At 50.5% G+C, this 12703-nt stretch overlaps 1 protein-coding gene across 1 annotated transcript; it reads right to left on the bottom strand.

The window, feature by feature from the left end:
• Positions 1–2619: 2619 nt before the first annotated feature.
• Positions 2620–4723, bottom strand: LOC120707760 (E3 ubiquitin-protein ligase At1g63170-like). Its single transcript, XM_039992765.1, has 3 exons — positions 4194–4723; positions 3758–4115; positions 2620–3232 (listed from the first exon to the last, which is right to left on the bottom strand). The coding sequence occupies exons 1-3, from the start codon at positions 4625–4627 to the stop codon at positions 3089–3091; spliced, it is 936 nt and encodes a 311-aa protein (XP_039848699.1). The 5' UTR covers positions 4628–4723; the 3' UTR covers positions 2620–3088.
• Positions 4724–12703: the final 7980 nt, after the last annotated feature.

Genomic DNA, 12703 nt, shown 5'->3' with positions numbered 1-12703 from the left:
TGCGGCAGCCCACGAGACGCCGTTTGATGATGCGGGTACATGCAAGAGCCCGCAGTGTCTGCATGCATGCATGTGAAGTGACGCGGATACACAATTTTCTCAGCTCTACTGCTAAGCGTAACAAAGAGATAGTAAATAATGTAACAAAGAGATAGTGCTTTCCTCATCTTGTTGTTTCGGCTCCAAAGATTCAATTACAGTCACAGTTTTAGATGCAGCTTCCTCAGTCTGCTGTTGCGGCTCCAAAGATTCAATCACAGTTTTAGACGCAGCCCGTGTATATGAAAGGATACAGCTAAATTAATAAATACTTATTACAGCAAATTAACTTCTTAGATACTGATAAATGACCAATACTCGTTAGCAAAGCCATCTTGAGCTTCCTTTTGTGACATCAACCAAGCTGAGCACTGTTTTGCGACATTAACCAAGTTTTGATGATGCAATAAACTGATCATGAGGACCTCTACTAGAATACTCTGTTTACTTGAAGCCCATCCCTATTAAGCTGCTTTATAGCAAAAACCTGCAGCAAAAGATCACACTTAAGTCATGTGCCTTTCTTTTTAATCTCACCTAGTTACATTACTGTTCTATTTGCATCCACTCCACATCATATTCTTTCAACAAACTATCATAAGACAAGCACATAAGGTCTGAAGTCTAAAAAATAAGCTCCATTGAACAGCTACTACTTGATTTGTTTTCAGAGTTTCAGGCTGCAAACTGCATAGATACTGACACACTATAACAAATTAACCTGTGTATGGAAGGATCACTGCAAAAGGCTCCATTTGAGTCGTTGTAACACCTAAGCCTAATAAAAATCATGGTGTTTGAAATCAAAATTAATAGCAAAAGCCAACAAGGATGCTGCTTGCCAATTTTTCTAAACAGTCAACATCATCTTGTGTATGGAAGCAATTGACTACAGTACCATATATCAGGATTACACTGCAAGTTAACTAGTACATGTGTAAACAAAGATGAACAGAACTGCAAGAATCCCTATCAGTTGATAATACTTACAGTGTAGTAGATGCAGCACAACTAGATGCAATCAGATTCGTCCACTGCAATATTTCCAGCTATGTTATCATGTGTACTATCATGGGCACGGCCACGGCCACGGACGATAGCGACGGAGGCAGTGCATGCGGAGGAATCGTCACAATGGAAAGAGGCGACGCCGGTGTGATGGAGTTAGGGTTCTCCATGGCGGCGGCACTGCGGAGCGCGGCCGAGACGACGGCTGCTGTGCTGCGGGAGGATTGAGCGATGGGAGATATGCTAGCTGTGTGGGCTGTGCGGGCTGTGTGGGCTAACCCGCATATGACCGCTTCGGCGAGTGGGCTGGAATGCTGAAATATGTGGGCTAACGGTGCTGGGTGGCCCAGTGAGTTAGCTAACTGGCCCGCGCCGCTTGCATTTTGAGCCGTAAGCCTTGATATTTCCGGGCACGTCATGCTCGTGCATCCATGGGGAGATTTCCACAGAATTCAAGTTTTGAGGCAGCAATTTGGCCTACTTACAGCAAACTAAAAGGCTTCACGGGCTTGTACCCAATAGTAAGTATTATTGTTGGGCCGGACCGCCGGAGCACGTTTGGTGGACCCTTCTTTCTCAGTCCACTACGGAAAATAACGGATAATCTAACAGCAGGTCCTGTTAGATACAAAGTTTTATTTTTGAGTTTCGAGAAAGTACTATGTTTTGTATATAGTATTTTGATTTTTTGGAAAGCATACAACAAATGTGAAGTTTCAAAAACCAGGCGTGACGATATTGATAGTAAACAGGCATTCACAAGTAGTTTGATAGTCCTTTTCCCTTTAGAATCTGAATGAAGGGGGTTATTTCACTATTTTAGAGAAATGGCAATACTGGGGTGAATGATTAAACCTAGAGCTGTATGCTTTTATAGAGGCGGTGATGGAAGATAGAGTGACATCATGCTTTTGGAAAGGCTTCCTGAGGCAATTAGGGAACCTGCAATTAGCCCCTTGATTGATTGATAGGGATATCTTAATTTAGTATGAAAAGAATTTATACCTCTCCATTTATACTACTTTATTTTCTATTTATATCCGTATAAGTGATTCATAAGTAAGAAAAGAAATATTCACAAGTCAAATTTGTGCATAAGGAAAGAAATATGCGGGGATAAACTTTCTCCCTTAATTGTGCGCATTTTGATGTTGCAATTAGCAGGATATCTTGATTTATTTAGTATGCAAAGAATTTGTACTAATTAATTTATGCCCTCCATTTATACTACTCTATTTCATATTTCATATTTGTGCATAAGGAAAAACATATACAGGGATCAATTTTCTCCCTTAATTGTGCGCGTGAGGGTGCTCCATGCGGTGGGTACACGGGTGGGTATGTAGAAGGGTTTGGTGAAAATAAAAATTTAGTTTTAGGGTGAAAATATTTTTCTTCTATAAAAAAAATAGGTCTCTACCTCCTTTTGTCAAATCTCTGGACCTAGTAAGTGGGATCTTTGTGAGAAATGGTCAACTTTTATAGTATAGAAAAGCAAGTATTTGCTTTTTGCTGTCTAAACCATCAACTTTGTTTAACAGGAGTTAGTCATAAACGTGTAGAATTTTATAATTTAGAAAAAAAACTTTTTCATTTGATCTCAACGCCAACTGAAGTGCAGTCAGTACTGTCTGGAGCAAGGGCAGGCAGGCACAACAAATTACACACAAAAACGAGACTTTCTTTTTCCCTTCACACATTTTCCACCTTGCCTAGACTGCTAGCCTCCTAGACTAAGTATATGTAAATCACACCCTTAATTTTCCAGCTACCTGCTGCAACTGCAAGTGCAAGTGTCCCTATCACTTGTCAGCATCTAGGTCAGTGCAGGTCCGTCGGAATCCCCCCGCGAGAGGTACGACGCACGCATCGCCGCCGCGTCGGCCGGCGGTCGCAGTACATGCGGGTGGCGCGTCCGGCCAATGCAATCCCCCCTGCCTGTCTTAGGGTGCAAGCCCCGCCGCTGCGCTGATCGGCGGGCGCAGTCAGGGAAGAATATATATGCGTCGTCTGCAGGAGTCGGGTAGGCATCCATGCATCATCACTTGAGCTCTTGCTTGCAGAGAGGGCAAGAGGAGATGATCCTGAGCCACCTATCCACGCACTTGAGGTGGAACATGTGCGTGCACGGCAGCTCCCGCACCTCCTCCTTCTCCCTGTACTGCGCCAGGCAGATGCAGCACTCCTGCAGTTGCGGCGGTTCAGAAACAAGCTCATCGTCAGACTTCAGGCTGGTAATAAAGAGTTGCTGTGCGCGAGCTGATCAGCAGCAGTTCACAGTTTGAGCGTGAAAATTAAATGAGCAAAGCAAGCTAGGATCATCGGTCCAGGCTTGCTCGTTCGGTTGGTAATTGGTAGCAGGAACAGAGGTGCTTATAATTGGCAGGATCCAAAAAGGCAAGGTAGGGCTCCTTATCTTTAGTATCATCCAAAAGGGGAGGCATGTTCTAGTTTCGTACGCACGTTTTGTCACTTTTGCGACATCCTATTCCGGCCTGTATCTGAGTTTACCAATCATTTGTTTGGTGATGGTCGAGTTTCCTCCTGGCCTCCCCTTTTTCTCTGCTCCGTGACTCCGTCTCCTACCTCACCACGCTAGAAATGCTGCAATGCTTGCTTACTAACCAGCTGGTCTTCTTCTTCAAGCAAATGTACGTACGCAGCAGCGTGAACGAACGAACGAAAAAGATTTTGATTTCGATGCACTCACTTGGTCGTCGTGGTCCCGGTCTCTGGGCACATCCGCCGGCTCCTTGAACCGCCACCGCGGCAGCGCGGCGAGCTGCTCGTCGGAGGCGCCCCGGCCGGCGGAGGCCGAGTTCATGTTGTAGCCGAGCGCGTAGCCGACCATGGGGACGAAGCAGCAGAGCAGGAGGAAGAGGAGGAAGGGGAGCGAGTAGACGACGGCGTTCCAGGCCAGCAGGCCGATGCAGAGCGCGTACAGCCTCGGCGCGCGGTGGAGCGACCCCAGCCGCGCGTCGAACACCCACACGTTGCCCATCACGAACCACATCGCGAAGAAGAGCTCCAGGAACGCCCGCGCCTTGTTCATCAGGAACGAGCTGCTCCTGCGTTCGATTCGCGCAGGAAATTAATCAAACCGGGGTCGTGCCAATTCTTCACGAGAAATTCTACGTTCGCCGTACCTTAGAGCATCGCTGGCGCCGCGCATCTCGAGGTCGTCCGACAGCGCGTCGCCGCGCCCGGCGGCGGCGGAGGAATGCCGGTGGCGCCAATAGAGGAGCGGGAGGCTGAGCACGTTGCCGACGTTGTACGCGGCGACCCAGAGGCGGAGCGGCCACGCGGGGCGCTCGCCGGGGGAGGTGGCGACGACCGCGGTGGTCAGGACCATCTGCGCGACGATGACGCCGAGCTCGAGCGCGAGCCAGCCCGGCGAGTTGAAGGGGTTGGAGCCCAGGTCGGACCTGGGCCCGTTCTGGTACTGGTACACCCGGCGGAGGAAGATGAACCAGCGCGCCCTCGACATGCGCGCCACCGCGCGCATCGTGAACGCGGACACCCGGCCGCCGCCGCCGCCGCCCGCCGCCGACGAGGAGGACGAAGAGGAAGGCGGCCGCATTGCTGCTGGGGGGCGACGGTGCCGGAGGAGGAGGGCGGAGCGGGCATTGGCATGGCGCGCTTGTTTTCTCCGGGAGGGATAAATGGTGGGAGGGAGGGGGCGGGGTTGGGTTCGGGATGGTGACCAATAATCTAACGGCTTTGCTTTGGCGCCAAGAGTGGAGACTGGAGGAGGATACAAACGGTTGGCCTAACCGTCTCCTTCCTCGCGCCATGCTTCCTTGCTCCTTGCGCTCCGCGCTTGGCTTGTCTCTGGTTTTGTTTAGGTGGGAAGCAACACGGGCGGTCAGGGGTCGCGGCAACCAGACGGCCATGGCCTGAATTAGTTTTTTTTTTCCTTACACGTTCAGATTGCGTCCCTAGGCTTTATATAGGTATTTAGCTGCTTGTGTTAGTTTTCTTATTAAAAAATACCAATCTTACTGGAGAAGAGACTGTTTTTTTTTCTTCATGATTCCCAGTGATGCTGTACGTGTCAGCCTGCCAGGCGATTGAATCTGTGTGAACGAAGGATGGTGGCAGGGGTCATCAGATGGTGAGATCTCACTCCAGAGTTTTTGTGGAACTGGAGTGATACTCTTGCATATAGGTTGCACGTCTCTGTAGATGTGGTGCTCAACTACCGCGGCCTCGTTCTGGTCTGTTCCTTTTCGGTTCAGAAACTCTGCCTTTCTGGGATTTTCAACGGGAGAATCGTCAGGTTTGAGGAAAGTCGTCGAGACGCGGCCAAATGTTCCTGCAGGCTGCACTGCAGCGTCGTGCGTACTCTCACACCTATACCCTGCTGGCTGCTGCGTACTTGTGCAGGCAGGGATTCCGTTTGGTGCTGTGCTGACCTGCTCTGTTCTCGCCTGTCTCGTGAGAGGCTGCCTTTTTTTTTTTTGAGATACTGCGAGGGGTTGTTGATCTGATGATGGTCTCTTTTACGCTAAGACAAGGCCTATGTCTGCTGCGTTGGGTCAGAGCCCAACCGATGATCCGCCAACAGAAACAGGTGCCGGTGATATGATCCAATAGTCGTCTAGCCCATCAAAATCTTGGCCTGATAGCAGCATGCTTTTCGGCAAAACCTCAGGCCCAACCCATTTCTGAGTACGAAGTGTTTCTTAGCGTCTTACTTCTTAGGCAAACAGAATCGCAGATGGGCCACCTTCTGGCGGCAAAAGCGGGTCCCAGATGGGCCATCGGGCTGCTTCTCCTTTCTCTCCTTTCTGCATAGGTTTACGCAGAAAATAACATGAAGCCTTTCTGCATCGGTGCCCGCTGGCGTTCCCACTCGATCGGCGCACAGCGTCAGAATTGCAGATGAGAAACCAGGAAAGCCTAGGCTGACAGCGAGATGGCGCGGCCGCAAATCTCCTCCTGCTGAAACGCTGAGCCACGACGCTGACCTTTCAGCGAGGCGGCGGCAGGGAGGAGAGGGGAAGGGCAAAAGCGGCATCCTACTCTCGTGGGACAGGGGAACATAACATCCTCTCTACTATGCCCATCAGGGTAGCCCTGCTAATGGGTTAGAACCCGCACCATATCCAACCCCACCCAAAATTAACATATTTAGATACCCAACCCCACCCAACCCAATTAGTTAATTTCTCAACTCTAACCAACCCGCCTCATTATAAGCGGGTAACCCATAAAAACCCATGGGTTACTATGCAGAGGAATTTAGTGGTTCTACACTTAATGTGGGGACCACATATATGTCTAGCCACACTATTTTGCACAGAGTATCTGTCAGTCATATTGACTCATCTCTAAAAATTTCAGTCAATTTCGATAAAATTTTATAGTGTGAACGCGAGGTTTTAATTCCAGGGTCCGAGTCTTGATGTGGAGCCCACGTGTAGTTCTAGCCACGCTACTTTGCACAGAGTAGCTGCCAGTCGTACTGAGTCATCTCCAACAAATTTCAGTCAATTTCGATAAAATTTTATAGTGTGAACGCGAGATTTTAATTCTAGGGTCCGGCTCTTGATGTGGAGCCCACGTGTAGTTCTAGCCACGCTGCTTTGCACAGAGTAGCTGCCAGTCGTACTGAGTCATCTCCAACAAATTTCAGTCAATTTCGATAAAATTTTATAGTGTGAACGCGAGGTTTTAATTCTAGGGTCCGGCTCTTGATGTGGAACCCACGTGTAGTTCTAGCCACGCTGCTTTGCACAGAGTAGCTGCCAGTCGTACTGAGTCATCTCCAACAAATTTCAGTCAATTTCGATAAAATTTTATAGTGTGAACGCGAGGTTTTAATTCTAGGGTCCGGCTCTTGATGTGGCGCCCACGTGTAGTTCTAGCCACGCTGCTTTGCACAGAGTAGCTGCCAGTCGTACTGAGTCATCTCCAACAAATTTCAGTCAATTTCGATAAAATTTTATAGTGTGAACGCGAGGTTTTAATTCCAGGGTCCGGCTCTTCATGTGGGGCCCACAGGTAGTTCTAGCCACACTGCTTTGCACAAAATAGCTGCCAGTCGTACTGAGTCATCTCCAACAAAATTCAGTCAATTTCGATAAAATTTTCTGATATAAACACGTGGTTTTAATTTCAGAGTCCAGCTCTCACGTGGGACCCACATTTATATATATAGTTATACTATTTTATAAAAAGTATCCATTTCAACCCACCCCAACCCGCCCCAACCCGCCTCTATATAGAACCCGCCCCGACCCACCCCATTAACTAATACAACCCATTTTAAATCATCCAAACACACTCTATTTCAAAACCCACCCCATAAAACCCATTTCAACCCAACCCATTAGCAGAGCTACATGAGGGAAAACGACCCCCAAGATTAGAACAACAGGTTGACAGGCACTAGCAGCGTGGACGCTTGGCGCTAGTTCCAGCTTGCATGCACAGCTGAGCCGACGGTGGCGAGATCTTGCTTTGAGAATATATTTAGCACTTTGCTTCAGAAGTTATCCACGTGGACAGTGGACTATTGGCTAATGTCCATAGCATGCATGTAAACAAGGAACGGTGTGGGGGGTTTTTTTTTACAGCACTACTAGTCAATCGAGATTCATCAGAAACGTGCTCTTTTAATTTCACAATAACAAAGGAGCATACAGGAACAGAACTAGCGCTACTATTACCACGTTTATTTTTTTTAAAAAAAGAAGAGTAGTACCACGTTTAGTAGTGCAAAAGAAGAAGAAGAAGAGGAAGAGGGTGTACCGGAGTAGTGCTAGTGCAGGGCCAAAAGTTGAGGCATCAGCCATCACCGCGCGCTCGCTCAGCTGTAGTTGTGCCGCAAAAAAAAAAAAAGTGTTCTAGAAAGCGCACGTCTAAACTTTGAACGGTGACTGGCCGATGGAGACCACGATGAGACGAGCACTAACACGTACGAGAGGGGGTCCAAGAAATTAGAAATCCAACTAGCCAATAGCCACAACGCCCAGCAAATTTGCATGGCTGCTTCCGTGTGTTTGTGTACAGTCAGCAGCCAGCCCCGTGTCACCGTCGGCGGGTCCGGAACGACCTCACTTAACGTGACATCCAAGTCAATGGCACACACATGGATCCTCGTGGCCCTGATTGCGATTAGCAGACGATTAGTAGCCGTGCGCGTGTGTGTAGCTGGGCGTCGTGCCGACACTAGCTCGCGAGTGCGGCCGCATGCAGTGGGCGCGGGCGTCCGATCCGCGCGAGGCCCGACACGTCAAAAGGGCGCGCGTGGGACGGCGACGCTAGCCTCGTTGTCCGTCAATGTTGTAGTAGCTAGCTGCCTGCCTGCATTGATACAACGTCGTCGTCGCGTCACGGCGTCGGCCGGTCGTGGGGCGCGACCTCGCCACGCCACCTCGGCGGTTGACGTGGCCGGATGCCCGGATACCCTTCCCCGTAGCCGTTTAGCTAGCTAGGTGTAGGGACACTGGGATATGGACGGCGACGGCCGGCGGGGGACAAGAGCAGACGACGACATGCGTGGGGCTGACATCCGGCGCGGCGTCGCGCTCGATCCGCAAGCAAAACGAAGCCGTTGGATTGCATCCCGACTGGGCCTACTCATCGGTTACTCTCCTAATCGCTTCAATAATCCATCCCTTGCTTGTAATAACGGTAGTAGCTGACGCGTCGTTGTACTGTACTGAACGACGCGCGGACGTAATCAACCGCGATGATCCGTGATGCCTTGACGTTTCCTCCCGACGACTCCCGTACGCCCTGGCGCTGTACCACTCCGAGAGTGTGTCACGTACGTACTAGAGCAGTAGCAGAGTTAATTTAGTTGTTGCACGTAACTGTCCAAATTAAGGTCGCCACGGATCGGAACAAATAAAGGGGGACTCGACCAACGTGTACCGATCCTGCCTTGAATCAGGTGGCATGCAAGATTCTACCGCCACCGTGCGGACGTGCGGTGATATAATAATAGTAGTATTATAGTTGATGGTGTTTTTGTTTACCCGCATTTTTGTTGATGGTGTTTTTGTTTACTCGCATTTGTTGGTTGGCGTGAACAAAAACAAATGCGAGTAAACAAAAAACTACTTTGCAGATTTCAGCGATGTAATAATGCCTCGGTTGACGTGACTGGATCCGCGAAACAACCGGGGGTGCCACACACACAAAAAAAGAGTCACGTCAGTTGTGAAATCAGCATGTGTAAAGAATAGCAGCAGTGCTCTGGCAACTGGCATGTCGGTCTGCCGCAGAACAGTTCGCCGCAGGGCGGATGAGGAATGTGCAGCGGCCAGAAGATGGACATGGAACTCATCACTCAGCAAGGTTTAGGCTGTCCGCACTTATCATTCTCTATTTTCATACACTAAACAAAATATTTTTGTCCGGTCATCGAGATTCTCTTCTCTATACTTAGTTTCTCCGCACCCGTCATTCTCTGTATCCCCAAATCTATACCAACAACCAGTAGCAGGGTCCACTTGTCAGATTTATTTTATTATGCCCCCGCCCCCACGCGGACGCCACTCCCTCCCATTCTCTTCTCTCTCTCTCTAGCCGACAGCGAGCAGGGCGTGCCGCGGCACGGCGGCCGCAGCGCGACGGAGGCCTCCCGACGGTGGGCCTGGGGCGCGGCACGGCGGGGCCGCCTGCGCGCGGCACCACGGGGCGGGGCTGCCGGCGTGCGTCCACGGCCGCCCGGCGCTGAGCTCATTGCGGTCGCCTGGCGTGCGCGGCGTGGAAGCTGGCGCGCGGCGGCGAAACACCTGGCGCGCGTCCACGACCGCCCGGCGCCGAGCTCGTTGCAGCGGCGAGCTTGGCCATGGGCCGTCCTCCTCCCCCTCGCGGTGCTGCGGCGGAGTGGGCCTCGCGGGGCGCGGCGGGGCGCCCTCCACCGGGGGCCTATGACACGCCTCCTCTTCCTCCCTCCGCCGGCCTCCGCGCTCCGCGACCTGGATCTCGCGGGCGCGTGGGAGGTGGCGAGCAGCGCGGCAGAGAGTCTCGGGCCGCGAGTCCCTCGCCGGCGCCGCTCCTCCCACCCGTACGCAAGCTCGTTTTTCGGCCGGCCTCCTTCCCTCCCCAGCCTCCTCTGCCTTGAGCTCCGCCGCGGCCCCCTCGTCCTTCCCCTCCCTAGCCCATGGCGGCCGGCCACTGCCCCCTCTGTCGTCTCTGCACTCCTTGTCCACCCTGCGGCTGCGTGGCAGGGCCGCGCGGTGCGGCGCGGCCGAGCCAGCCCGCACCGGGCCCAGGCCGGCGACACGCCTCCATCCTTGGCTCGGGACTACGGCCGCCGGCGAGCTCAACCTCCGCCGAGCCAGGGAGACAAGTGGGGCAGGCCAGATCCGGCGGCCTTGAGCTCGGGCCATGGCGGCGGCAGCCGGATCTGGTGGCCTCAAGCTCGAGCCCGCGGCAGCGGCTATGGCGGAGGCTCGCGGAGGCAGTCCTCGACGGCGGGGCTCCGACGGGCGGCGCGTGGTGGGATGGGACGAGCGGTGTGCGGCCACGGCGGGAGCTGGGGCATCGGCGAGGCTGCCCGAATCGAGCCCAGGCGAGGCTCGGAGCAGGGGCGCGCCGATGACGGCGACGAGGCGGGGATGGTGGCCCTCCTGCGCACGTCCATGGCCGGCTCGGGGGTGGCGGCCGTGCTCCTCCGACGGGTCTGGAGTTGATCGGCGGTGGCGACGGTGGACGGTGACGGCTCCTTCCGTTCCGAGTCGCCGCGCGAATGCGGGGTGGTTGGGGCCAGACGTGATAGCGCGCCGTCCGTACCACGCTGGAAGTCGCGCGTGGGAGGAGGAGCGCTAACTTACCGCAGCGTTTATAGAGCCCCGCTGCGGCAATTTTTGCGCCATCTCGAACTGAAAGACGGCGTAGCGCGTGGGATAGCGCTCCCACTGCGGACAACCTTATAATATCGCCGACTTGCCGGCGTGAACAAACTCCAGCTCAGCTGGGTACTACCTTTTTTATTCCGTGACTGTAGCTTCATTTATTCTGTGAAAGCGACATCAGCCAATGTCCAGCTAAGGAAGCAGCATTTGTGGGACCAAATAGTCCATGCCCCGGCTGGATGGTGGCGTCTCGCCGCTCGCCCGCTACCTTCTCTCTCATTCCTCTTCTCTCTTCCACATATGATTTTCGCCGGCTCTGCGCCGATTGTAATACTTGCTCTGCATCATATCGCTTTTTTCTCTCATGTGTTTCATGCATGGTACGGTGCGTCAGTATTATTGCCAACGCTGGCTGGCTGCTGGGAACGAGGCCACATTATTATTGTCCTGTTTGATTCCTTGCGCTAGGGAGTACTAGAAAATTTTGACCGCTAATTACGGTATTAAATAAAGCTAGTTTACAAAACCAACTCCAGAACCACTGCGCTAGGAACCCTGAAAATCTAATGAGACCTTTGACTGCGTGATTAAATGATGGTACTGTAGTATTACTGTAGCTAATTATTAATTAATTATTATCATTAGATTAGTCGCGAAAAGTTATACTGATCCCTAAAAAATTTTTACAAATAGACTTCATTTGACACTTCATGCATGCTAGATTTTTTTCTCAACTTGTGTGCGCTAGGAAAACCAACCAGCCATTTGGCTCGGCAGCGACGAGCTGCTGGAGGCCGCAACTGTATCTGCTTCACTTATCCCGCAATAATGATCTCGCAAATGATGATCAGATGCATCAGATCTTCCTCCCCTCCACTCAATCTTTCTCTCCCAGTTGTTTTCTTATTCCCACACGGAAACCGAACCCTGATCGACCAAACTACGGCCGTTTATTTCTTAAGCGGATTTGCTAAGTATTGGCACTGATGCTAGCACGCTTACGAATCTACAGGTCGTCAAACTTGCTTCCGCCGCAAGTTTTATTTAGTAAGGGATTGTTTGTTTACAGGGGTTAAACTTTAGTCTATATCATAACTTTAGTCTATATTACATGAAAGAGAATCTTAATATTTAGAAGTATTAAATAAAAATTAATTATAAAACTAATTGCAGAATCTTTGTACTAAAATGCAAGACGAATCTAATGAGGTATATTAATCTATGATTAGCGGATGGTTACTGTAGTACCACTGTAGCATATTATAGATTAATTATGCTCATTAGATTCGTCTCGCGAATTAGCACTCAGCTGTCAAAAAAATTATAAACAAAATTTATTTAATATTTCAAAATAGTAAAAAAAATTGATATGACAGAGACTAAAAAAAGTTCGGGGAAACCCTATGATGCATGTGCCTGCGATGCAGCACTTGTTAACTACGGAACACGTGTCAGTGACGTTGATCGTCGTAGTACGATGATTGTGTCCGCGAATTCAAAGACTAGTGAATTTCACAGCTAGCTCGATCGATCGCATGATCATCAGTAAGATCAGAGCGAGACAGGGCCGTCTCCAGAAATTCGAGGTCCCAGAACAAAATGTAAAGTGGGGCTCTAAAATATATAAAAATAATATATCGAATATAATTAATATATTTTTTCATACAATTATGTAACATTAGTACGTATTATTTCAAACATTATTTTGAAATATATCAAACGAGAATGGTAAAACTATAAAAATAGAACTAACCTCATGTTCTACTAAAGAGCAGCATTCTTCTCGCATTCTTAGAAATAAAATCTTCAATTATATCTTCATAGTTGATCTCTAGGATATT

This window comes from Panicum virgatum, chromosome 5K, assembly GCF_016808335.1.
Source record: "Panicum virgatum strain AP13 chromosome 5K, P.virgatum_v5, whole genome shotgun sequence".
NCBI classification, from domain to species: Eukaryota; Viridiplantae; Streptophyta; class Magnoliopsida; order Poales; family Poaceae; genus Panicum; species Panicum virgatum.
Note: the sequence above shows the minus strand (reverse complement) of the source record. Positions and strands in the feature narration are given on the sequence as shown.